Source organism: Heterocephalus glaber, unplaced genomic scaffold (genome assembly GCF_053883595.1).
Source record: "Heterocephalus glaber isolate CG9 unplaced genomic scaffold, H.glaber_assembly_v1.0 deba00001553, whole genome shotgun sequence".
Taxonomy (NCBI): Eukaryota; Metazoa; Chordata; class Mammalia; order Rodentia; family Bathyergidae; genus Heterocephalus; species Heterocephalus glaber.
The window spans coordinates 24,461,018-24,488,055 of NW_028258344.1; the positions used below are offsets into that span (position 1 = coordinate 24,461,018).

The 27,038-nt window shown below is 36.2% G+C and overlaps 1 protein-coding gene across 2 annotated transcripts in view; it reads left to right on the forward strand.

The window, feature by feature from the left end:
* Zbtb10 (zinc finger and BTB domain containing 10) overlaps window positions 1-26,397 on the forward strand; it is a 38,138-nt gene extending 11,741 nt beyond the window's left edge. The window contains exons 2-6 of one of the 2 annotated variants that reach the window (XM_004842012.4): window positions 3,997-4,888; window positions 19,863-19,952; window positions 23,754-23,930; window positions 24,581-24,756; window positions 25,008-25,505. In XM_004842012.4, the coding sequence (XP_004842069.1) occupies window positions 3,997-4,888; window positions 19,863-19,952; window positions 23,754-23,930; window positions 24,581-24,756; window positions 25,008-25,313 (1,641 nt within the window). In that variant the 3' untranslated portion in view covers window positions 25,314-25,505. Of the gene's footprint in view, window positions 1-3,996; window positions 4,889-19,862; window positions 19,953-23,753; window positions 23,931-24,580; window positions 24,757-25,007 lie in introns of both variants that reach the window. The other variant, XM_004842010.3, reaches the window with a different exon arrangement.
* Window positions 26,398-27,038: the final 641 nt, after the last annotated feature.

Consider the following 27,038-nt stretch of genomic DNA (forward strand, 5'->3'; position numbering starts at 1 on the left):
AGTTAGACATAACCATCTCCAGAAGTGTTTTGAACTACTTGATATTTAAACTTTAAGCAGTTCTTGACTTAATTCACTGCTTCCTTGAACACTTAATGGATGTGTTCCCAAATTTTATTCAGTGTTTAAATTTTTTTTGGTTTTTCCAAGTATTCATACTTTTATTATAGTATCAATTAGCTAGAACTTTGAACCAAATGAGCTCACTGGCCAGGTAGAACATGCATACAGAGAATTTAATGCCAGGCCTGCACTGAAGATTCCTCGTTTGTGTTCAGAATTTTTTGTTGAGACCATAGGTAGATCAGTAAATGGTACTCAGTCTTTTTTTTTGATGCTGGGGATCGAACTTGAGACCTAGTGCTTGCAAGGTAGGGGGCAGAACCACTAAGCTAAATCCCCGGCCCAGTACTCAGATAGTCTTAAAAGGGAAAATGAGTAAACAGTATGATGCTTTTATAAAAGGTTACATACTATAACAGTAATTACTACTACTAGTGCTACTACTACTACTACTACTATTACTATTGGCTTTTTTCAGACAGTCTTGCTATGTAGTTCCAGCTGGCCTTGAATTCACTTCGTAGCTCAGACTGGTCTCAAACTTGGAATGATCCTCCTGCCTCAGTCTCCCAAGTGCTGGGATTATAGACATGCACCACTACACCCGGCCAGCAGTAATTATAGCATTTTCAATGTTGTGTTAGTTCTTTTGCACTTCTTTTTTTTCAGTATCAGGGATCGAACACAGGATCCCTTAGCTACATATCCAACCCTTTTAGTTCTTTATATAGTCACACAAGTCCTGTTTTCATTCCCTGTTGCTGAATGTTTTGAAATTTCATAGGACCATGGTTAATGTACAAGAATTAGGTTAAATAAAACGTCTTAAGGCTGGAGGTACAGCTCACTGGTAAAGCTTTTATGCATACAGGAGGCCCTGGCTTTGATTCCCCAGGACCACACACACACAAACACACAAAAAACAAAAATTTTCTTTACCTAATTTCATTTTCCTATTCCCCCAAAAGCAAAATTTTGGAAGTTTACTCATTAATAGATTTGTATTGATTATCCTATCCTTGACTGTTAACTTGCTTTTGCAGAGGACTGTTTTGGTAGGAGGAAAAAGAGCTAATTTAGAGCATGGAACATTTTGGTATGACAGGGTAGAAATTGGGAGAGGGGGAGGTTTGCTATGGTAGAATGGTGTGCACCTGAGGAACCAGGATGAGTTGGGGATGCTGTTAAGGGTGAATTGAAAATGAAAAGTTCTCTACAGCCTGTGCTTCATTCTATAGTGATTATGTACCTCAAATTAGAAGGGTTATCCATACTGCTTCATTATCCCTGTGCAATAGTGCAGTGTTCTGCAATTCTGATATCTTGGTTGTTTCAGTTGACTGTGCTCAGAAACAGCACAGAAATTCTTAGATGGATTGTAGTTTAGTTTCAGAAAACTGGGATTATTGTGTGTATTGCCTCTATGACCAGAACTCAGCAGAAAAACTAACATTTTTATAACTTAGCCATACCCATGATTGGGTTGAATGGAGTCTTGTGAGTGTTTTGGGAATCCACCATTTAGAGTATTGTTTCTGTAAGAATTCTTTTTGCATTCCTGCCTTTCCACTCCACCCCCCCTTCTCCTCTCCTGCTGTCCTTTTCAGCATGTTTATACTCAAGCCTGCATCTTTCCATGTTTTTTTTTCCTTCTCATAAAATCATAGATATATATTTTTTGTTTTTTGTTTTGTGGTACTGAGGATTGGGCCAGGGGGCTCTACCACTGAGCTATGTTCCCAACCCCCCCTTTTTTTTTTGGTACGGGAGATTGGAGATTGAATTCAGGACCTTGCACTTTCGAGGCAGGCGGTGGAACCACTGAGCTAAATCCCCGGCTAGCCTTTTTTTTGGAGAGTTTCACTAAGTTGCCTGAGCAGAACTCAAACTTGGAATCTTCCTTACTCTCCCTCAGTGCTAAGATTACAGGGTATATTTTGTTATTTTATAGAAGTGACCTGTAATTAACATTTTGTATCAAAGAAAATATGAAAACTTTTAACACTAAAATAAGCCCAGGATTTTCCTTTCTACTAGAAATGTATTTGCAGCTTTTCTCTTGGGAAAAAAACCAATAACTTCAGTTATTTACCAAAGTTAATTGTGCCAACCACTGTTCAGAATGGTGGGGATATGGAACTCTGCTTAGAGAAAAGCTTACCTGCCTAATAGTCACTTAAGAAAGTCATAAAGTTTTTTTTTAAGTCATAAAGTTATTAAATATGACTAATGTTTGTAGCTGCTTTGTCCTTGTAAGAAAAAGGCACAGGAACTGTGACTTACTGAAGATCAGACCACATTAATTGGTATAGGCAGCATTCTGAAATTAGATCACACACCCATTCTTTTATATCACACTATTGTTACAATAGGAGTTTTCCCAAACTAGAGTGATACTGAATGGAACTACAATCCATACATGTATGATTGATAAGCAAAATTTATATAATGACTTGAATTCAGATAATTTAACCTACCTTATCATTTATAGTATTTTTGACTCTATAGATAAGGCATGATTAGAAAATTATTTAACTAGATATTCCTATAGTGGAAGCATATTTTCTCCTTACTGTCTTGACTTTATCAGCAGTTATGTTTACTTAACTTCATTGACCTCTAAACTATTTGATAGCAGTGTTTTCCAGGATTTAAAATTTACCTTTTTAACAGTACATGCCCACCATATTATAACATGGATATTTTCAGGTCAGTATCAATCAGAAGGTGAAGAAGCAAAGCAATTCAATTCCTATAAATGAAAGTTTGATAAGAAAGTATGTAAAACCTTGGATTGTGAGTAACTTTTTCTGTGAGTGTTCTGCAAGAGGAACAGACATTTTTAATAAATTCGTAACTCAATAAATGAGTTAACATCCTGCCGTAGGAGTATGTGATGCTGAGTGTCACATGATCACAACTGAGCCCATGGTTCTCCCCTCTCCCTCCCTCTCTCCCTCTTCCTCTTTTTTCTTCTCTTGCTCTTGCTGCAGGATTGTGGGTTATCAGCTCCCAGCAGCAGCAAGAGGTTATGGAGGAGATATCATGTACAGAGAAGGAGGAGGAAAAGTCAGAAGAATCCCTCACTTCAAATGAGATTAGGCATGTGTAAAATGTGGGAAACAGTGCAAAATTTTGTAGAAAGGGACCACCCAAATGAGGTTATAGCAGTGTGAGCCATCAATCTGCTTGATGACAGTGTAATGTCACATTGCTGCAAAATCCTCAAAAGGAGACAAAAGCAAGTTTCATTGATTGGATAGGTTCCTTGTTAAAGGTGCATGAAAAGAAAAAGATTCCATTGAGCCAGTAGATAGTACTGATTTCTTTAATGATCATGAAAGTTGCCCTGCACAATAACCCTCTCGTTTCCCTCACACTAGCCATGAAGGCTTTCAAAGTTGTATAGGTTAATTTATTTTCTTTATATTTGTATTTTCCTTATTTTGTATTATATTACATTATTATAATTTTACTGTATGTATAATGAATATTTTTGGGTTGTTGAGTAAATCACCTGAGTTTTCATTATTATGGGGAGATTTGCTTTGATATACAAGTGCTTTGGATTATACAAGCATTTTCCAGAATGAATTTTGCTCACGCACCAAGGTTTTACTGTGATTATTTTAATTTTAAATCTTCATTCATGTTTTTAGATTACATATGAAGAGAATAACCAATAAAATACTGATCCTCAGTCAGATATGTTTCATTTTTCTTAAAATAGCAATGAGTTGTGCCACATTGTTATTCATTCCTTTCAGTGTTTGGGATGATGCCTCAATCTCAAAATGTTTAATAATTACTAATTGTATGTTTGACTAGTACTTCTTAAAAAACTTATGTTGATAATGATACTTTGTTTTCCTTGGATTGGGAACTCTAAAATGTAAATAAAGTTTAATATTAATGTTTTCCTTTCATTTACAGGAGTCAGAAATACCAGCGGAGGAAGGGTACTGTGACTTTAATAGTAGGCCAAATGAGAACTCTTATTGCTATCAACTTCTTCGACAACTAGATGAACAAAGGAAGAAAGATATTCTTTGTGATGTCAGCATTGTGGTAAATGGGAAAATCTTTAAAGCTCACAAGAACATCCTGGTTGCAGGCAGCCGTTTCTTTAAGACTTTATATTGCGTCTCAAACAAAGACAGCCCTAACCAAAATAATACTACCCATTTAGATATTGCTTTAGTTCAAGGTTTTTCAGTCATCTTGGACTTCTTGTATTCGGGTAACTTGGTGCTCACTAGCCAAAATGCCATTGAAGTGATGACAGTGGCCAGCTACCTTCAGATGAGTGAAGTCGTTCATACTTGCCGAAATTTCATTAAAGATGCCTTAAATATAAGCATTAAATCAGAAGCTCCAGAGTCTGTAGTGGTGGACTATAATAATAGAAAATCGATCAATAGAGATGGTCTGTCTTCATCACGGGATCAAAAAATTGCCAGCTTTTGGGCAACGCAGAATCTTACTAATTTGGCAAGTAATATAAAAATAGAGAATGATGATTGTAATGTCAGCGAGGGCCAAATGGAAAACTACCAAACAAGTGACAGTAATTGGGCCCAGCGTGGTTCTCCTGAATTGGCTGAAAACGAGTCTCCAGGTCAAGGAAAAGTGTTTATTTGGAATGATATAGGTTCCCAGGGAATTCAAGAGACTGGCAAAACAAGGAGGAAAAATCAAACTACAAAGAGATTTGTTTATAATGCATCACCTAATAATGAAACAAATTTAGAAGATTCCTCAGTGATGCAGCCACCTGTTGCCCATCCAGAAGAGAATAAGACCCTAACCATCAAGCAAGAACCAGGTAAGTAGTGTATTATATATACAAAGGCATTTATGTTTTCATTTTAATTCTTGTTGATTATAATCTTGGTATATTTTAAAGTAATATTTTAGTTAAATTTTTTATTACAAAAGTAATGTGTAACACTACTTGAATGTTTACAGTAGATTAAGGAGGAAATCAGTTAAACACATAAAATCTCTGGTATATTTTGGCATGGATATGTTTCTCAAAAGTTGTAACCAATCTGCATATCCAAATGCTTCTTGACTTTAGATGAGGTTAGGTCTCCGTAAATATATCATAAGATGAAACTGAAATGCACTTAATTATGTAGCTTGCTGAAGTCATAGCTTAGCCTAAGACTAAATGGACCTGAAACGGACCCAGAACACTGTGTGTAGGCCTACTGTTGGACACACTCATGTAATGTGAAACCTGTTTTATAAGTGTTGAATACTTCGTGAAATTTACTAAATAATGTACTGAAAATGAAAAAGAATGGTTGTATGGGTACGCTTTTACACCATCATCATCAGTCAGAAAAAGCTAAGTCAAACCATGTTAAGTTAGGCACTATCTGTGAACTATACTACATGAGCCATTCTGAAAATTTCCTCGTCTGCTCATTTCCTCTGTGTTCACTGTTTTACAACTAGTACTAGAAGATAGAGCCTAGAGGTTTTTCTTTTAAATGTATTAAATTCTTTTATTGGCACATTGTAGGTATACAACACAATTACATTTCTCATTGGGAATTGTACCTTTACATAATGCATCTTGGTTCTTATTTTTTCCCCATTCCTAACCCTCCTTTCACCCCCTCCACCCTTCCCTATTTACAAAGACTTTATTTCCATTTTGTCCATTTCTCATCATTTTTCCTTTCCCTTCTTTCCTTTCCCCTGCCCATCCCACTACCCCTACCCCTTTGGACCTTTTCTTCCTATTTTACATTATTGATTATTCATTCTAATCATTGGTACATTTTAGGTATACAATATAATGACATTCATCATTGGAAATTTGCACCTTTACATAATCTCTTCATTCTTATTTTTCACCCTTGCCCAGCCCTCTCTTCAACCACTCCAGTCCTCCCTATTTACAAAGATTTTGTTCCTATTTTTCCATTTTCTCATATTAATCCCATTCCCTTCTGTCCTTTCCCCTAGCCCTCCCACTTCTTTCCCCTTTGTCCCTTTTCTTCCTATTTCACATTACCTATTATACATTTAGTCCTTACTTACACTTCCAGTGTCTCACACCAGAGAGAACTATTCAGTATTTACACATGTGTGTCCTATTTATTTAACTTAAGAGTATCGCCTCAATGTGCATCCACTTAGCTATAAATGTCTCTAATTTCTCTCTTTTTTTTTTAAAATTTCACATTTTTGGTGGCTGAGTAGTACTCCATTTTATTTAAAAACCACATTTTCTTTAATATATAATCATTTGGTCATTTTGGAACATTTATGAGATCTAGCTAACACCCCCCCCCCAGGTATTTAAACCCGTCTTATCTAATTTATTTAGAGCTACTGTACTGTTCTCAGCACAGATCTTAGAGAAGTTGGAATGTTTTAAGTTCTCTTTTGCATTAGCAAGAGAAGGCTTTAGACCTTTTTTCCTTCTGTTTATTCCTAAAAGAATGTATACTAGAGTCTTAGAATATCATATTGGCAATGGAGATCCCCCCCGCCCCAGTACTGGGAATTGAACTCAGGACCTTGAGCTTGCCAGGCAGGCGCACCATATGCCACTGAGCTACATCCCCTGCCCCAGGGGATTCTTTTAAAAAATGTGTTAGACTATAAGTAGAAAATTGGAACATTTCCTTTTATCTTCAGTTTAATTTGGCTGTGTGTAACCTTATTTGAAGAAACAGCTGGGCTGGGATTTAGCTCAGTGGTGCTGAGCCTGCTTCACAGGCTTAAGTCCTGAGTTCGATCCCAGGTACTGGAAAAAAAAGCAGCTGAGTGGGTTTGAGGTTTCACCTCAGGTTTGTCCACTACTGTCACACTTGCTTTAATGCTTTTTGTGCCTCAAAGGGCTGCTTGGTGTCTGATTTACTTGATGGTGATCATCCGAGGATGGAGTACTTTCTGTTAAAAAGAGTTACTGTTTTTAGTTCCCATTTTAGTGGCAAAATGTCACATTAATCCTAAGAAATGGTCTTTTGGCTTTTTCAGTTAGGTTTAATTTGGTAAAAATTTATGTGAAAAGTAGCACATGTATATAATGAATACTATTTGTTGCTCTTATACTTCACACCAAGTGTTTAGCAATAAATACCCTCAGGCAGTTTTGTTTCAGCTTAATTTTATTATAGAAGACCTTGAGTTCTCAGACATGAAGCTGCATTGGCTTTCTACTGCATAGATTATTCTAGCATAGTGGAAAGCCTGTAGTGTTTAAATATACAGTATTGTATACCTGCAGTTGCAAATGAGGCACACAGAATAAATTTCCCTTAAAGAATAAGCAGATCTTAGGGCCGGAAATTTAGCTCAGTGGTTCTGGCGCCTGTCGTGAGGTCCCAAGTTTGATCCCTCGTATCAAAAAAAAAAAAACAACAACAACAACAAAAAAAACACCCCAGATCTTTTGGGTAATAGTTTGAGGCCAAAACTAACTAGAGCCAACCTTATTCTTAAAATTATTGCTACATATAATTGGAGTGATTTAAAGAAAAGCAATAATTTTTGAACCATAATGCATACTTTGAAAAAAAGCAACACTACTAGCAATTTTGTTAGTATCTTAGCATCCTTATATGGATAGTGTAGGTCTGTCATAAATTAATTGTTGGTAGTCTAGTATGTCTTTAGTTTATCTCTATTACATACAATTATGTTCTTATGTCACTGATAGGACTTTGGCATCTTGCTTAAACTCAGATTTGGTTTTATCAGTGGTATGCTACATTCCAACTTGTTAAAGCTTTTTACAACTTTTTAATGTCTCTAAATCCAGTATCATTTGAAGGCAAAAAATAGGTCTTACAAGAGCATTATGGTTAGGGCATAATATATGTGAACCAAGAATTGGCAGATTTTTGCTGTGAAGGTGAAAAACTAGTAATACTTGGCTTTGTTGGCCATGCAGTCAAGGTACTCCACCATTTGTAGTGGGACGGTAGTCAGGAGCAAAATGTAAACAATGAATGTGGAGGTGTTCCAGTGAAACTTTCTTTGGACAATGTATGCTGTAGAACAGTGGGGTTTTTTTTCCTTTTTTGAGATAGTACCCCAGGCTGGCTTTGAACTCTTTAATCTTCCTGTCTGTTTCTGTAGTGTTGGGATTATAGGCATGTGCCACCACACCTGACAAAGATTTTCTTAAGCAGTCTGTCTGTGTAGGATGATAATTATTAAGAAGTTTTTTTGTTTGTTTTTGGACGTGTGTCTTGACCTTTGGCTTTTAAAAAAAATTTCATTTTATTCCATTCTCCCCCCTTACACTTAACCTCATACATGCTGAATTATATATCTGGTTTGTTTGTAAATCATAGCTTTAATACTGTTGTCTTGCTATAAAATTTTTTATTTTGTTTTAAGAGTAGGAAAAATTTATTGAAAGAAAGATAGCTTCTAAGAAAGACAGAAGGGGGACCCAAAAGTGGGTTGCCCGCTCACCCTGCTTCTCAAAGGTGTTTTATGGGACAAAGCCATGAGGTGAGGCTGGTTCAAGGTGGGACAAAAACTGTAGTCAACTAGTAAGATTACAAGTACAGTGGCTTAGGTAATACTGACCCAATGAGAAATCACAAGGTGGACAGAACTGTGAACAACCAATAACATTATGACAAGTATAGTCAGGTAATATTGATTAAATGGGGATCCATTGGGGAAAAAAGTCACCTAGAAAGAACAAGGATTTTGGGTGATAAGAGGTGGGTCTTGGAAGATCTTGGTCCCTCACCTAGGTGATAGATACCTATTTAGAATATCAGTCACTGCTATTCATCCTTAGGGGAAGCATGTGGGTGTGGTAGTTCCTGTTTTACTATGCTGGCCTTCAGTGAATGTGTCTTGATTGTGCTCCATGTTGGTTCAGTTGTCCTCCCTGTTGGTCCTTCCTGTGCTGGCCCTCACTGCCTACAAGATACCTAATTAACTTACCTATCTACAATATTTCCACCTCTGAAGAAGTACCCCTAACTGCAGTGAGGGGGCAAAGGGTGAAGACAGTTCTGGCTACTTTCAGCAGAAGAGGGTCGTAGTTGTGATCAGCAGTCAGTTGCTCTACAGAGGGTTTATCCAAAGGCCCTCAATAGGAGCCAGGCATTTTCATCTTGGGTAGGTGTATAGCTTTGAGTTTCTGTCCAGTAATCTTGGTGGAAGAACTCCGAAATGATATGGGGGGAATCGATGTAACTCCCAAACCTGTTAGATATCCAAAGCATGAGTTTGTGTTCTCTAAAATTGAAGAATGAATTCTAGGAACAGTGAAGGTTAGAGTAGGAAAATTTTATTGAAAGATAGCTTCTATCTAAGAAAGACAGAAAGGATACCGGAAATTGGGTTGCCCCCTTGCTATATAATTTGAAACCGGTGGCTGGTATGTAGGTGCTTAATCAAAATTATTTTTGTCGTGGAATAATTAAAACTCAGCAAAAACTAAAACTTAGTACTCAAATGGAGGGGTGTCATTAATGAGTTTTGATAATGTGAAAATTTCAGATCCTGTTGATTTCCAACCAGGAAACACTAAATTTTAGCCAAATTATAAAAATAATACAGTATGTTCATGTAGGAGGCATATTAATTAGCGAATCAAGGGTTAATCCCATTTTTGATTTTTTGATTCTCTGGGCTGATAGAGAATTTTCTGAATCACTAGCAAATTCCACCCATTGTAAATGATAGTACCCTGTGTTGAATGGATATATACCTTATTTCATACAAAGTTTTTAAATTGACAAGTTTCCAAAATATAAGTAAAAATTAGCAAAGAAATTAAAAAGTGCTAGTCATAGGTATAGATAAGGTTGACCTAGTTAAATTTTTAATTGATGCTAAGATACTAAACAACCTTTCTCAAAAGGAAGAAACATATCCATCCTATAGGGTGACAAATTTTCTGGTACTGACTTCTGAAAAGTTCTCAAATGGATTTTATATTTGTGTAGTTTCCTCAAAGTGTTTCTAGTAAATTCTATAGTAGATTATTATACAGTAGTTTTTATCTTTGACAAAAGTTGACATGGTTCCATGTAGAGGACTGATTTTTTTTTTTCTTAATGCCGCATAAGTATTCAAATATAAGGTAATTTTAGGGCCAGGGACTTAGTTCAGTTGCTCTGCACCTGCCTCGTAAGGGCAAGGTCCTGAGTTCAATCCCTGGTACCAAAAAAAAAAAAAGCGGGTAATTTTATTTAATCAAAAGTCAGAGTTCTTTTAAAATCTAAAGTTCCTTTCTCTTACCTGAACTTCTGATGAGAAATAGTTTTACAGCATTTGTTCATTTGTATTAGGCCTTACTACTAGAGTTGAAATCAGGTTTAAGCTCTTATGTTTCAAATTTGTATAATTGCCTTTTGGTTTAAAACATAAAAGTTAATATTTTGAAAACAATTTTAAGAAAAATATTCACACTAGATAGATGTAAAGAATCCTAATGACGCATATATTGGAAGTAATTACTACTTCTGATTGCAGTAACTTTTTTTTTTTGGTACTGGAGATCTAACTTGGAACCTTGCGCTTTGATTAGAGTTAGGTGCTATGCAGTGCTTCTACTGTTCTGTTTTAGGTGATAATTGATGGTATTACTTTTGGGCATGCAGAATTCTGAAATACTTTCTAAATGATCAAATTTTTAGAACTAGTAAACATTTTTACAGTTTTGAAAACCAGGTCATCTGATAAATTTAGTGTATGAATGGTTTTTTTGGTTTAATTTTTTAAAAAGGAGACGGGCTTTAGGCTGTTTTGTCAATTAATTAATTAGCCTTATGTATCTCCCTAAGAAAACCTTTCTAATTGAAAACGGGTAAAAAGTTCAAGCTGATAATTCTGAAACCATAAAAGTTCTAAAACCCCAAAGCTTTTTTACAACTCATTTAAAACTAGTTATTTAAAAAACTTACTTTCAATGTGAATGTTCATGTTTTATGGTAGAAATGTTAATGTTTTGATTAGAAGGTGCTACCCCAGACTTCACTTGGGTGTTGTAGTTATTACTTTTTCAAAATACATGAAAATTCTGCATTCTCCATTTCACCCTGAGGGGACCCGGATTCCTATTTGTTTTTAGTGATTCCAGATGCTGAGTTAAACCTTTCAGGCATCCTTCTAGATTGGTATATGTTGTAAAAGATGAGCCACGTGTCAAAATGTTAAGTCATTTTCATTAGAAATTTACAGATCTGTTGCAGATTTTTAAAAGAAATAACCAATAGTGGGCTTAAAATATACTGAATCTTTGAAATATTTAATTTTGTTTGTTTTTTGAGACAGGGTCTCATTAAGTAGTTTTGGCTGGCCTTGAACTGGCTGGCCTCAAACTCAAGGTGATCCTCCTGCCTCAGCCTCTCACAGGTGTGTGCCACCACACCCAGCTCCAATACTTAGTTTTAAATGTCTGATAGTGTAGTAGAATAGTAGGTCATCATTTTTTCCCATCTCCTTAATTTGGTTTTCTTCACTGTCTGCTGTATTTGACCTGAGAGATGTCGGTACTGATAATTACCTGTAAGTTAGAAACTCTAAGGAATAGAGGCTAGGAATGGCCAGACTAGAGCTGAGAGCTTAAAAAGCCTTATGTGGATTAGTCATAAATACATTTTTGTGACTTCTAATCGATGAAGGTATTAAATTATTTGAACCTTATAAAGGAGAGTTTTCCTTATACTGAATTTTTGGTGGTTTGGTTTTGTTTTGGTACGGGGGATCGAACTGGGGACCTTAGGCTTGCAAAGCAGGTGGTGGAACCACTGAGCTAAATCCCTGGCCCTGTTTTTGTTTTTTAGACAGGGTCTTGTTATATAGTTCACTTTGGCCTTGAACCACTATGTAGCCTGGGCTAACCTCAAACTTGCAGTGATTTTTCCTGCCTCAGCCTCTCAGAGTGCCAGGATTACGGGTTTTGAAGTTTTGATTTCTGAGAATACTTTCTTTTTTTTTTTTTTGGTACCGGGGATTGACTTTGTGCTTGCAAGGCAAGCGGCAGAACCACTGAGCTAAATCCCCGGCCCTGAAGTTGTGATTTCTGAGAGCCTTAACATAGTAGAGTAACTAGTGGTTTTGTGTGTGTGTGTGTGTGTGTGTGTTGTACTGGATATTGACCCCAGGGGTGCTCTACTACACTGCATTTCCAGACCTTTTTATTCTGTTTTGAGACTAAGTTGCCCACACTGGGCTTAATCTTTTATTTCATTCACTGGGCTTAATCTTGCAGAGATCCTCCTGCCTCAGCCTCTCCACTACCATAGCTGAGATTTACATATGTGAACCATTAGTTCTGGATAGTTTAGGATTTTTATTCTGAAAGCTTTACTCTTCCAAAAAATTCTAACCAAATATTACTTTCTTGGGAAATTCTAAAATAGCTTTTCCATATCATAAGAAAAATTTTAATAGTTGTATTTAAATCGTAAGAAACTAAGCAGTAGGGTAGAAAAAGTCAAGACTGAGGGGTCTCTTATCTGGAACTAATTCACAGTAGGGTGGCATTGGGCTAGGGATATATATGGTACAGTATGACAGCATGTTTTAGCTTCATGTGGAAGCTAAAATGACAACCTGTAAGCAGAAGAGGGACTAATAAGGGAGGTATAGGGGCAAGAGAAAGTTATAGGGAGGGTAGATTTGAACAAAGGACAATATATACAGGAATTGTCACAAACTCATTAATCTGTATAACTAATACAGGTTTATAATTATAATTAAACACTTAATAATTATAGCAAAGGGTACTGAGACTAACTTCACTTAATGGGATCTTATATCGCATTTATAATATACTCACTATAAATAGGACATCATTTTTACAAATTACAGTGAGAAACAAATTTGAGTTTTAGGGTTAGGTTTAGGATAGACAAAAATGTATTATTGTAAAGAACAATTATAGCTAATACCTTGGTTCCCTTAAGAACAAGGAAAATACAATGACTGCTGGTTTAGTATGGAGTGAAAGTTTACTTTTTGTTCATTTAGTAAAAGGAGCATAGTATATCAGATAGTACTAACAAATAACTTTGAGTATAGTCTTGTACTCTTATTCCCAAGATTGCAAATTACCTGAGTTTTTGATTGCTTGCTTCTTAACAGGCCCTGAAACTTGGTGTTCCTGATAAGAAGGCAGTGCAGTACAGTTTCTGAACAGTGGGGAACTCTGCCACTAGCTTGTTATTTAACCTCACTCGGCTGAGGATAAAAATATTCTTACTGTTACATAGATGGGTAGTAAAACTTAAATGAGGTAATTTATAAGAGGACTTGACTGCTACATGTAAACATTTTGTTTTTGGTTTGTGGGAACTGCTGTTAGTTTATCCACTGGGGAAAGACATAAGGATAGAGGAAATCACACATTGCTCTGGTCTTTTAAATAGTATATACCACACATATACCTGTTTCTAATTGGAAAAATAGCTGTCATGTTGTACAACTAGTGTTTTAATAAATATTCAGAACAATTTTCTGCTGTTTGAAATATTTCCGTAGTAAGATCTTGACTAACCCAAAGTCAAGTATGTTAGAGTTTATTTTGTAATCCTGCAATTTTAGAGAAAAAAGTGATGACTGAGAGTTACTTCATGCTTCGTCATGCATCGTAGTGAAGAAAAATTCATTCCTGTGCCTAGTGAGTTGTTGATTGGTTGCCTGGCACCTATATTCACAGCAACATAATAATGAATTGCTCAGTGCCTTGGCTGGTTTTGAATGAGGTTAAAAAGAGATCTGATACATTGATTCCTAAGTCAGGTACACTGTTGATGAAAACTTGTTTTACCAGGAAGAACTCACCTATTTTGAGCTATCTTTTTTATTTATATCAAGAACCAAGTAGTTGGTGCCTTTCAAAAGAGATACAGTATAATTTATTTATTTGTTTATTTATTTATTTTTTGGTACTGGGGATTGAACTTGGGTCCTTGTGCTTGCGCAGCAGGTGGCGAAACTGAGATACAGTATAATTTAATACCTATAGCATGGTTATGATATTGTTTTTATGGGGAAATACGGTAGAGGGAAGAGAAGAGTGTATTTGCTGTTCAGTAAGTTTTTGGCTAAGAAGTTCTGTACCTAGTGTATGTAAGATTAAAGATCACAAATTAAATTCTAGTGCTTTAGGCTGAGGGATAGGAAATACCTCTTGTAAGAACTAGTTGAAGAAAGCCTTTAGCAAGTCTGTAGAATGTTACAAGAACAGAAGCACTTTCTGTTTACATACTCTTTTTTTTTTTCCCCCAAAGATTAAGAAACCGAGTAAAGTAGTTCAGAAAATTTTAAATGTTTAGTTTTTTGGGGATGGTACTGGGGGTTGAACCCAGGGCCTCATGCTTGCTGGGCAGGCACACCACAGCCTGAGCTAAACCACAGCCCTGTTTTTATTATATTTTTAGACATTGTCTTTTTTATTTGTTTTTTTGTTTTTGGTACCGGGTATTGAACTGAGACCTTGCGCTTTCGAGGCAGGCGCGGTGCCACTGAGCTAAACCCCCAGTCCTTGAGACATTGAGCCTAGCCTGAGCAATTTAGCTAGACAAACTTGTGATTCTCTTGCCTCTGCCTCCTGAGTAACCAGGATTACAGACATACCCTACCCTACCATGTCTAGCTAAATTTTATTTTCCAATTGGTGAAATACATTTACTTTTGTAGGAAAACAAAGCCACTAAGTTTCAGTTAAATATTTTCAGTTTTTGGGTATGTTTCAATGTAATTATAGACCAAAAAGTCAAGAAATTATTTTTCAGGTACTGTTAAGACTAACCTTTATTTAGTAACACAAGGTGCAAAAGGCAGAATATTCTTTTTTCTTTTGGTACCGGAGATCGAACTCAGGACCTTGTGCTTGCAAGGTAGGTGGTGGAACCACTGAGCTAAATCCCCAGCCCCAGAATATGCTTTTTTTGATGGAAAACCGTATTGTGTTCATAGTATAGAAACTTTAATATTCTATCAATACTACAGATTTAATGCAGTTCCAATCAAAATCTCAGACAGAATAGTCAAGTTGATACTTAATATTTTTAAAGACCTTTTATTTGTCTACATTATGATAATTTTTTTATACTGAGTCTCAACTAGTTCAGGCTGACCTTGAACTCACTGTAGCCTAGGCTGGCCTAGAATTCCCAACAGTCCTTTTGCCTCAGCCTCCCAAGTGCTAGGATTATAGTCATGCATCACCATATCTGGCTTATTTCACATCCTTTTTAATAGCCAAATTCCTCAAAAAGATTATCCACATTTTATCTGTTCACCATCTGTTCAGATCTTCATCATCCTTAATTCTACTTGTCCCAATGCCCTCCTATTTCACTAGGTTGTTTTTTTCTGGGAAGGGGGAGGTTTGGCAGGAGCGGGTGCTGAGGGTTGAAGCCTAGGGGCTTCACACTGAGCTACACCCCCAGCCCTTTAAAAAATTTATTTTTGAGACAGGATCCCACTGATGGCTAAGTTTTCCAGGCTGGGCTTAAACTGACCTTCCTGCCTCAGCCTCCCATAGAGCTGAGGTTACAGGTGTGTGCCACCATGCCAAGCATCTAGGTGCTTATTGAAAGAAATGAAAGTACACACTTTCATTCCTCATCTCTTAATTCTAGGCAGTATTGACAAAATAAACTTTTTCCCCTGAAAGCCTTCTACTTCTTTTTCTAGCTCATTAAATGCTAGAATTCTTCAATATACTTGGGCAGGGTTTTTCTTTTTTCTTTTTTTTTTTTCATGGTCTCATCTATTCACTGCTGTGGCGGTGTTTGCCATTTATATTCTGACAACTCAGACATTATGTCTAGCTCAAACAACAGATCTATAGCCTTTGCTGCAAAAACTAAAATGAAAAAATTAGGGTCAGATGAGATGCCCTTTTTCCTTCCATTTTTTACAGTAGAACTCTTTTCAGCCTGTAGTAAACATCAGAGACACTGGAAGGCTTGTTAAAATACAGATTTCTGGGCCTCCTCCGAAGCATTTCAGTAGGTCTAGGGGATAGACCTGAGAATTTCCACTTACAGCAAGTTCCCTGGTGTTGCTGATATAGGGACATTTGAGATCCATAGCAGTAGAAAGTCAAAATGACCTGTTTGACTGCCGGGAAGTGGCAGAACTGGAATTTAATGCCAAACAGAACCAAGCTTACTCTGTTAACTCACCATCCCATCCCTCTTTCTTAGGAATATCACAAATACCCTGTGTTCACAACTAAACCTCGTATTATTCCTATCTGGTCTACCTCCTTGGTTTCCTTTTCTACCATTAGTACTATATAGGCTAGAAACTTCCCTCTTTACCTTAACCCCTGCCCCCAACATTGAGTCTACTACCAAGCCCACAAGCCAACAAGCATTCTCAAATTTATCCACTTTCTTCCTTTGCCATTGCCAGCAACAAAAAGTCAAGGTCACCATCAGCCTCTCTTAGATTGCTAAAATAGCTAACTGGCCTGCCTACATCTCTTTGCCCTCTTTTAGTTCATTATAGCAATAGCAATAAGTAGTTCTTTTAAAAGGCAAATAAGTTAAAATACGTAACTCAATAAAACCCTTTAATCTAGCCAGATGTGATGGTGCACACCTGTAATTGCACTTTTTCAGAGACTGAGGCAGGAAGATTACAAGTTTAAGGGCAGTTAGGTAGACAAGTTAGCTAGGCCTTATCTCAAAAATGAGGGCTGGGGATATAGCAGCTCAGTGCTCCCTTAGTTCAATCCCTAGTACCATTAAATATATACATACATATCCTTTTATCCCTTCTGAAAAAAGGGCCAAGTCTTTAGCCGTGGTGTACAAGGCTCAGTATGACCTACAGTGCATACTTGGCCACCATTTATACTCTTCTTTCACACTCATGTAATCCTACTCTCCTCTATAGTTGTGCCAGAGCTGTTTGGTGATTTTGAGGCTTTTAACTGTACACTAGAACCATTGCTGTGTGATAGTTTATTGTATTATGTAACAATTTATTTGCCTATTTAGATATTTTTTGAATAGGTACAGAGAACTTTTTAGCTTGTTTTCATTTTTTTGTTTTAATTTTGGATGTTGGGAAGCCAGAGGAGTCAAGGATGGGTGATACTAGAAACAAGTTAAATGGGAGGTGTTAATGGCGATTGTTAAAAGACATTTTTTTTTGTACCGGGGATCGAACTTGGGACCTTGCACTTACGAGGCAGGCAGGCAGCGGAACCACTGAGCTAAATCCCTGGCCTGTTAAAGGACATTTTAAAAAAAACGTTTTGAAAAGCGGGTGGGTGGTGGTGCACACCTATAATCCTAGCACTCTGGGAGGACTTGTCAGTTCCAGCTCACCCTGAACAAAGTAATGAGACCCTATCTCAAAAACTAAATAAAAAGGACTGGAAATGTAATGTAGCGCAATAGAGAGAGGGTTTAGAACAGTTAAGATGATGGAGTCAGAAGCAGAAACCTAGATACTAAACTAAAAAGTTTGAAGACTGTCCCAAAAGCTGTGGTGAACCAATTTAAAAATTTACTATTCTCGCTTTATTTCTTTTCCACTTTGGAGCCAGTACAGAGCCACCAACCTATTCTACTGTATTTTGTACTTAATGTATCATAATAGTAACATTTGGGCTGTTTCTATTTTATTTTAATTTTTTTGGAGACAGGATTTTGCCATGTAGTTCAGGTTGGCTTTGAACTCACGTGTATCCTAGGCTGGCCTCAGACTTGGGGTGATCCTCCTGCCTCAGCCACCTGAGCTCTGGTGTTACAGGCATGCACCACCATGCCAGCTTTGGCTTGCATTATTAAGCAATTTAATTTCTACCCTGTGGATATCATTGAAGAAACAGGCAGGCAGGCAATCACATAGCAGTAACATAGCTAGGATTGGCATCTAATTCATCTTGACTTTTTTGTATGTGTGGGGGACTTTTTATTTTTGCACCTTGACTCATAAGGCCCATTCCTAACCAGTGCACTACTGTACTTAAGTTTTCAGTGTGCCCATGTTCCCTTGATTGGAAACCATATCTGAAAAAAAAGAAAACCATATCTGAACCTTGGATTGTCAGTTCATAAATTACTTTAGGTGTATTTTCTTTATTCTTACATGTGAATAATATTTAATTGAAGATATTAGCACATGTATTGGTTTCTGGTGTTAGTTTTCCAAATATTTTGAGCAAGTCAAAAATGCCAGTTACAGGGGTCAATGGTAGAGCTCCGTGCAAACACAAGGTCCTGAGTTCGATCCCTGGTATTGAGAAAAATAAAAAAATACCAGTTGCATGTTATGACATTATCTGTTTTGAACAAATAATGCACACATTCTTTTTTTTTTTTTTTGGTACGGGGGATTGAACTCCTCGGGACCTTGAGCTTGCGAGGCAGGTGCTGGAACCACTGAGCTAAATCCCTGGCCCTTTCAATAAATAATGGAAACCATGTATTTCAGACATTAGACAAAGATGAGTTAACCACTTACCAATCCAATTATTTAAATACAGGATGACCAAAAAATTTGCATGTTTTTATGTTAATTTTTATAAGATAATATGACTGGAAACATAAAAAAAAGATTTTATCAAATTTATTAAATAATTTTTCTGTGTATGGTATATCTTAAAACATTCAGTATACCAATGTTAAGATCTGGACAGTAGTATTCTCTTTCTGAATTGTTTTTGCATTATTGTCTTTCTTTGAACAACACTGTACACTCAGGTTGGTCTTTCTTTTTTTTCTGTGGGTGATATAATTTCAATAAGATGTCTACCCACTAAACGTAATTTGTGAAGATGTCAGTGATGAACGTCCTGGTTGGAGTTTCACTATCTCGTATATTTCAATTATTTGGTCTATTAGACCTAATCCAAATTGTAAATGACTTTCTGAACCCCCTTGTTTTGAAAAAGTAACAGATGAGTTCCATATTGTTTGGTCCAGAAGGTGCATAAATATTTTATTTTTCTCTTTGAGTTTTGATTAAAGGATAGCTTGTTAGATATTGGTCAACTCTGTCAACACCACCCATAGGATTATTGTAATCATTGACCACGTTGGAATTTTTTTAGTTTCTTCTTTCAGTTTCTATCATTTCTGTATTATGAATAGTTAACAATAGAGATGTCTTTTTTCTTTCCATTCCATAATACAGACTTCTCCTCTGTGATATGCTAACACTTCTTTCTTTCAGTTCTTTTGCAGTTCTTGGGGCACTTTCTTCCCTTCTATTCACTCTATATCCCAAGTCTGTTTTGTATTGGAAAAGAATATCATTGAGTTCTGGTGAAGTATAAAAGTTATATCAAATGTACTTATGATAGAGTTTTTACGGATTGTAGCACAAAAATATGTCATTTTTCACAAATATACATGAGTTAGTAAAAGAAAATAACCAGAATTTATTAGATTTCGCTAGAAACAAAATGTAGGGGCTGGCAATTTAGCTCAGTGGCACTACACCTGCCCCTCAGTGCAAGGTCCTGAGTTCGAGCCCTGGTACCAAAAAAAAGTGCAAAAATAAGTCTATAAAACAAACAGATGAACAAGTGCATCTCATGCAAACAAGAATCCTGGTTGAAAGGACACCTGCCCAAGTTACTGGGGATAGTGTGTAAACAAACAAACGCTGGAGTAAACTATTAAGTGGTTAAGCCAGGCACAGATTGCTGTCCTTGAGTTTAACTTTGTTTGGTACTGATTGTTCAGCATATAGTACATATCCAGCATTTGCAGATAATCCTTTTTATTTTGTCTGCATAAGAAATGATTCTAAGAAGAAAGTGATGTTTTGGGTGGTGGCTGTGGTGTGGCTTGTAAGTAAACAGTTCTGTGCATCCCTTTCAGATTTGGACGGTGCTCTATTCTCGGGGCCAGATGGTGTAAATGCAAGTCTATTGGCTGAAGCCTGGTGTACTCAAGATGGAGGTGATGCTGGTAGGTACAGTAAAATTTTTAGCAAGAGAACATTTAAGAGGATTTGAAGATGAAGACATGCTTTTTTTTTTTTACTGGGGCCTAATGTGTCTTTCCTTATATATGTTAATACTTAATCTGTGGTAGCTTTGTTTATGATGACTAGAAACTTGGTAAGCACAAATTGATGTTTCTGGTTTTATTTGGGGGGCTGGTTGATTGGTTGACTTTTAATATTTAAATTTTAGTGCATGTTTGTACTACATAATTACACTCCTCATCCTGGGGATTGGTACATGTACATAACACATCTTATTTATTTTATCCCCTTCCTGTCCCCTCCCTTCCATTCCTTGATCCTCTTTGCAAAAGATCTATTTCCCTGTTTATTATCTTTTACTGTGCTTTTAAATTTATTTAGACTTCTGGTTTCACATATAAGAAACCATGCTTTATATCTGATTTATTTTACCTAACATTATGGTCTAAAGGTTCATCCATTTTCCCACAAATGACTTAAAGTTATCTTTCTTTATGGCAGAGTAGTACTCCAATTTGCATAAATACCACATTTTCTTCATCCATTTGTTGATAGACATATAGGCTGCTTCTAAGATTTATCCAAATTTAGATTTAGTTTTGTGAGTTGTACTACTGTAAGCATGGGTTTGCATATATCACTGTAATAAGAGGGGTAGGGGCTTATTAATTAGAACTTTAAAAACTTGTAAATATTGAAGATAGCTAATAACACTTATAACTTCCTGATGGTATATAGGTGAAATGGCTTTGCAGGTCAAATGCCTTGAATTTTGAGGATTTTTTTTTTTTTGGTAGTGCAGAAAATTGGTTATACAAGAGTATTTCACTTGCTTTCTTGGTTTAAAAATCTGATCCAGAGTTGGGTTTAATGGGAGAATGTGAAGTCGTACATAAAATTTTAAATTCACACTCAATATTTTCTGTGGAGGAGGATCCACGTCATTTATTTCATTCTCAAAAAAGTAAACCCGGGCCGGGGATTAGCTCAGTGGTTCTGGCGCCTGCCTTGCAAGCTGAGGATCCAAGTTCGATCCCCGGTACCAAAAGAAAGAGTAAACCCTTGCCAGAGTAAATACTTGCTGGGCGTCATGGCACACACCTGTAATCCCAGCACTCGGGAGGCTGTGGCAGGAGGATCACTTGGAGTTCGAGGCAAGCCCGGGCTACATGGTGAATTCAAGGTCAGCCTGAACTACATAGCAAGACCCTATCGCCAAAAAACAAAACACCAAAACAAAAAACCAACCAAAAACAGAGAAAACAAACCCTTGATTTGAATCATTTCTCTTAGGAAGGGGACATTTTGATCCATTAGTATTTTTGCATCTGAGATCAGCCTTTGTCTTATAACTTATGTCTTAGGACATCAAAGTGTTGCTTTCTGCTTAGTATGCCATTATGGAATAATGTACCTAAAAGATATTGAACACTAACCAATTTGAAGTAGATCCTTAATGATAGGGCTATAAATGTATTGAATTACAATGACATTACTTTTATTCAGGTGATTGTAATTCCTATAAATGATCTTTCTTAGTTACAAGAATTAGAAGAGATGTAAGAAATTTGGGGCAAGACTATATTCTAAATAGCGTCTTACCTGTTACCATGGATGCTTTGTATGGAAATGAAATTTCAGGTATTGGAAAAGTGTAATTCTGAAACTTTGATTTTCAGTTCATAAATCGTTATTTTCTATCTGTATATATTTAATTGAAGATACTGGCACAACCAACGTGATTTCTGGCATTAGTTTTCCAAGTATTTTGATTTTTTTTTTTTGAAACAGGTTTTCACTATGCAGATCAGGCTGGCCTTGAACTCTCTATGTAGCCAAGGTTGGCCTTGAACTCACAGTGATCCTCCTGTCGGCTCAGATTATACATGTGCACCATCATGCCCAGTTTTTCCAAGTGTTTTGAGCAAGTAAAAAATCAGCTACATGGTATAGCTTTTGGTAAATAAAATTATTCCACAAATAATTGGAAGACATTTTTATGTTTTATTAGAACTACAAAGATCAGAAAGACAATCATTCTCTCAGAGCTTAATTTGTTTGGTAATGACTTAGATAAGAAATATGAATCATGAAGCCACAACTCTTCAGAAATTTGAAAGTAAAAATTGATTGAAGGCCGGGGATTTAGCTCAGTGGTTCTGGCACCTGCCTCAAAAGTGCAAGGTCCTGAGTTCGATCCCTGGTACCAAAAAAACCAAACCAAAACTAAAAATTGATTAACCTCCACAGGCTGCTGTTGCCATCATAGTCCCTTTCCTATACACATGGAAATGTTTCATTTTGGATTTCTGAAAACTTTTTCCCTGAAATAATTATATGAGTTCAAAGGTTTTTCTTGATATCAAAAATAGGGAAGTTGTATTCTGCACTTGATCTTAGCCAAAAGGCCGAGAAGCGATGGGAAGTTGTATTCTGAGTACAAAACAATTTATGTATTAGTGCATTTAATTTAACATACATTAGAGCCTTTTTACTTCATTGGATATTGATGCTTTCACTAAAGAGGGGTACATCTTAAATTTCTCAGTTGTTAAGTGTCTGGTAAATATGAGAAAGTGTATTTTTATGAAATTACACCTTGATAAAAATTTTTTTATTAAAACCATAATGTTCTTGGGAGTAACATTTTATTACAGATTGAATTATACCTTATCCTAAAGCGCTGGGATCACAAGTGCTTTAAGTTATTGGAGTTTTTTAGATTTTGGAATATTTGCATGGAGTTTATCAATGAAACATCTCTAATCTGAAAATTCAAAATGCAAAACTTTGAGCATCATGTGGTGTTCAAAAAATCTCAAGATTTGGAAGAATTTCAGATTTCAGGTTTTTGGATTAGGGCTCCTGAGCCTGTATTGTTGCATAACTGAAGTATGTATACATATATCTTGGAAAGGAGTTTTTCAGGTGCATAATAAATGCCTTGAAGTAGGAGCCTGCTTACTTACCATTGAACTACACAGAGGCCCATGGGGTTGGACTGGAGTCATCAAGGTGGATAGTTGGAGGATAGGGCTCCCTCTGGTAAGGCTTTGTAGGATGTTGAAATTGGTTTTTTACTTGTGAGTGAGGTGAATAACTCTTTCAGACTTTCCATAGGCTGGAGACAGGCTTTCAGTTGGTATTTTAAAAGAAGCTTTGATTGCTATGTGAAGTACAGATTCTGAAATGGCAGTAGAAGGGGGAGCAGGGAGACAAGTGAGCAGCCACTGAAAATAATCCAGAAGCTAGAATCAATGATTGCTGATTGGATCAGAATTGCAGTAGCTATGGAGGATTCTCTTTCTCTCTCTGTCTCTCTATACACACACAAACACACACAGACACACACACACACATACAGTATATATTGTCCAAAGATTCCTGGATCTAAGGAATTAAATGCAAATTCAAAAATAGAATTAAATCCAGGGGGAGGTAATTCCTGCCCTCTCTTAATCTGTTTACTGTTACTATATTGAAATACTTGAGGGCCGGGGATTTATTTAGCTCAGTGGTTTCGCCACCTGCTGCGCAAGCCCAAGGACCCAAGTTAGATCCCTGGTACCAAAAAAAAAAAAAAAAACTTGATGCCAGATATTGTATAAAGGAAAGAGATTTAATTTAGTTACCTAACAGTTCTGGAGGTTTGAGTTTTATTTAGTTCATTTATGGTAAGATGTTGTATCACTGTTCTAGGATACAAATATGTTTTGGGTTTTTTTTTACTAGAGAGACAGATCCTCATTGTTATTTCAAAATCAACTTTTTTATTGTATTAGGTACTTCACATGATTATAAGTATGGTTTGATACCTGGCCTGTCAAGTGATTACAAGTATGGATTGCTACCAGGTACTTCAAATGATTATAAGTATGGGTTGCTACCAGGTGCTTCAAATGATTTCAAGTATGGATTACTGCCAGAATCTTGGCCAAAACAAGAAACTTGGGAAAATGGTAAGTATTGATCAGCAAAACAAGTACAGAATTCTGATTTTTTTTTTTTTTTCTGGTACCAGGGATTGAACTTGGGACCTTGCACTTGTGAGGTGGGCGATGGCACCACTGAGCTAAATCCCCAGCCCTGATTTTTCTTTTTGGAGACAAGTTTTTGCTGTGTCTTCATAGCAAAAGCTGGCCCTGAAGTTACTGTGCAGCTCAGGCTACCCTCAAAGTTAGGATGTTCCTTGGGCCAGGGATTTTAGCTCAGTGGTTCTGCTGCCTGCCTCACAAGCACAAGGACCCAAGTTCCATCCCCAGTACAAAAAAAAAAGTTAGGATGTTCCTGCTTCAGCCTCCTGAGTGTTGAGATTACAGGCATGCATCATCATGCCTGGCAGAATTTAAAAATAATTTCTAACAATTAAAAAGCTTCCCTATTCTAGGTTTAAAAAAATACATAGTTGCCGGGGATTTAGCTCAGTGGTGCTGCTGCCTGCCTCCCAAGCGCGAGGTCCTGAGTTCGATCCTCAGTTTCAAAAATAAAACAAAAACCAACAAAAAATATATAATAATCCCATATTTATTTATTGTTCTAGAAATGTTGTAGATGTTCTAGAAACTTGATAGCAAGTTTAATGAGTGTTTCATTTTTTTAATACTTAAAGGTGAATCATCTCTAATCATGGTGAACAAGTTAAAATGCCCTCATTGTAGCTATGTAGCCAAATACAGACGAACACTAAAAAGGCACTTGCTTATTCATACGGGAGTGAGATCATTTAGCTGTGATATTTGTGGGAAGCTGTTTACTCGAAGAGAACATGTAAAAAGACATTCCTTGGTAAGTAATTTTAAATACAACTGATCTTTGTGATACACTGTTTATCCCAGTGAAGTTTAAAGCATTTTAATAGTTATTTTCAAATTTAAGAATGATTGTTAAATTGCTTTAAACAAAAAGTGTGTGAAATGATACTGAACTTCATATGAAAAGCATTGGTATATGCACTCATTGTGGTTTAATTTGAGTGGTTCAAATGCATTCCTTTTCTATATTATCCTTATATTGGATTTTTCCCCCCCTTTAATTAGGTGCATACAAAGGATAAAAAATACAAATGTATGGTGTGTAAGAAGATCTTCATGTTAGCAGCCAGTGTTGGAATAAGACATGGATCTCGTCGCTATGGTGTTTGTGTAGACTGTGCAGATAAATCACAGCCAGGAGGGCAAGAAGGTATAGATCAGGGACAGGATACAGAATTCCCTCGGGATGAAGAATATGAGGAGAATGAAGTACGAGAAGCTGATGAAGAGCTAGTTGATGATGGAGAAGATCAGAATGATCCACCTCGATGGGATGAATCAGAAGATGTTTGTGTGCCCCTGGATGATTAACTGACCTACTATACTCCTCAAGGATGCTGCATTTGGACATAATATGAATCGACAATTTGGATTGTTGAACTTGAAGGCTTGCAAAATATGGTACATGCTGGATGGTAGTTATGTTGCTGTGAAAACTGTAGGGTCAAAGCCTTATAGCAAAAAAAAAAAAATTTTTTTTTTATATTTGCACAGGACTGTACAGCGAACAACCATGTGGTTGCTTACATGGAGTCCCCCACATATTCAGTCAGTTATCAAAGTAAAATATTTTTTATTTATAGGATATACAGTAACTATTTGGGTCCTATAAAAATATAGTACCTGTCCTTAATAGCTTACATTCATGTGCTGCTTTAACATGAATGAAGAAAATCCATTTATGGAAGTACAGTGACAGCTGACCCAATCACTCTGTCCATCAAACCACTCAGGCTAGTTTGTACTAGTAGAGTTTTGTTTCTATTTTTATTTTTATTAATTTTATTTTTTTTAATACAGATTTTTCAGTGAGGGGCTTTTTCAACCCCATTGGTTCTATTTTCTTGTATTTTTTCCATTTTAATTTGCTTCATAACTTAAACAAAATCTCCTAGTCTTAGGTATTATTTCTCAATTTTGTGCTGATGGGCATGTGTATGAGAACTGGAGAGGTAATTTATTGGAATGAACTGACTTCCCCCAGCCCCTTTCCTTTTTTGACATGAATTTTACAAATGAAGAATAATGTTGCAAAGTTAATGTGGCAAAGTTGACAAAGACCACTAAAATGATTATGATTTAGAAGTAACTTTTTCCTGCTGCTCTAATCTGAAAAATGGTTACTCTATGATGTTTTTTTACATGGTATTTGGTTTTGGGTATCTGTTACTTTGGCACTATTCTTGTTTGCCTCTTATTTTTGCCAGTGTACTATACCTCAGCCTTATTTGAGAGACAGAAAGTGGATTTTAAAAAGTCATAGAAACAATAAGTAAAGTAATTTGTTTTATAATTTATCTTCCATGTCCAGTTTGGTTAGCTTGTTATGCAATATAAGTGAAATATCAGGTTTCTATTCCTGTGCCCTTTTTATCATTAAAATTAACACAAAATGCGTTCTCTTGTTTCATACTTACTGGGATATTGAGTTTTTGAAATTATTGTTGATTTATTAAGTTAATTTATTTTTTCATTCCCTAAATTCACTACACCTTGATACAGTCTGTAGTCACTGTAACTTAACAGTGTGCAAAAATCATACAAAAAAATTGTTGAGAGGCTTTATTCTAGTATCTAAATTTTTCAGGGTACAAAGGGTGGTATATTAAGTTGCTATTGTTAGATTTATTTAGGTAACAAATGAATTAGCTGATTGTGGAACTCTCAGCAACATTTCATGTATTAACATAGACAACATTTATTGGGAGCATATTCTATATTATATAAGATTGAGGGACATCATATTTTCAGCTTTCTTTTAAATAAAAATCAAGTATATTTTCCTATTTTATATCAGGTGACTAAATTATGCTAGTTGTGTGGGAAAAATTGCAGATACTTTGACAGATGACAATGCTTTTGGTGCTCCATCTGATCAAAGTTGAAAACAGTTGATTTTTTAAACAAGATGTATCCGTTTCTCTGATTTCAATAGAATAATGGTGTAATGTTAGGCAATGAACTTTCTGCTTGGTTAAATCAAAGAAGAAAATCACAGTTACATGGTTAGTTGTACCTTTTGTCATCCAAACTTTC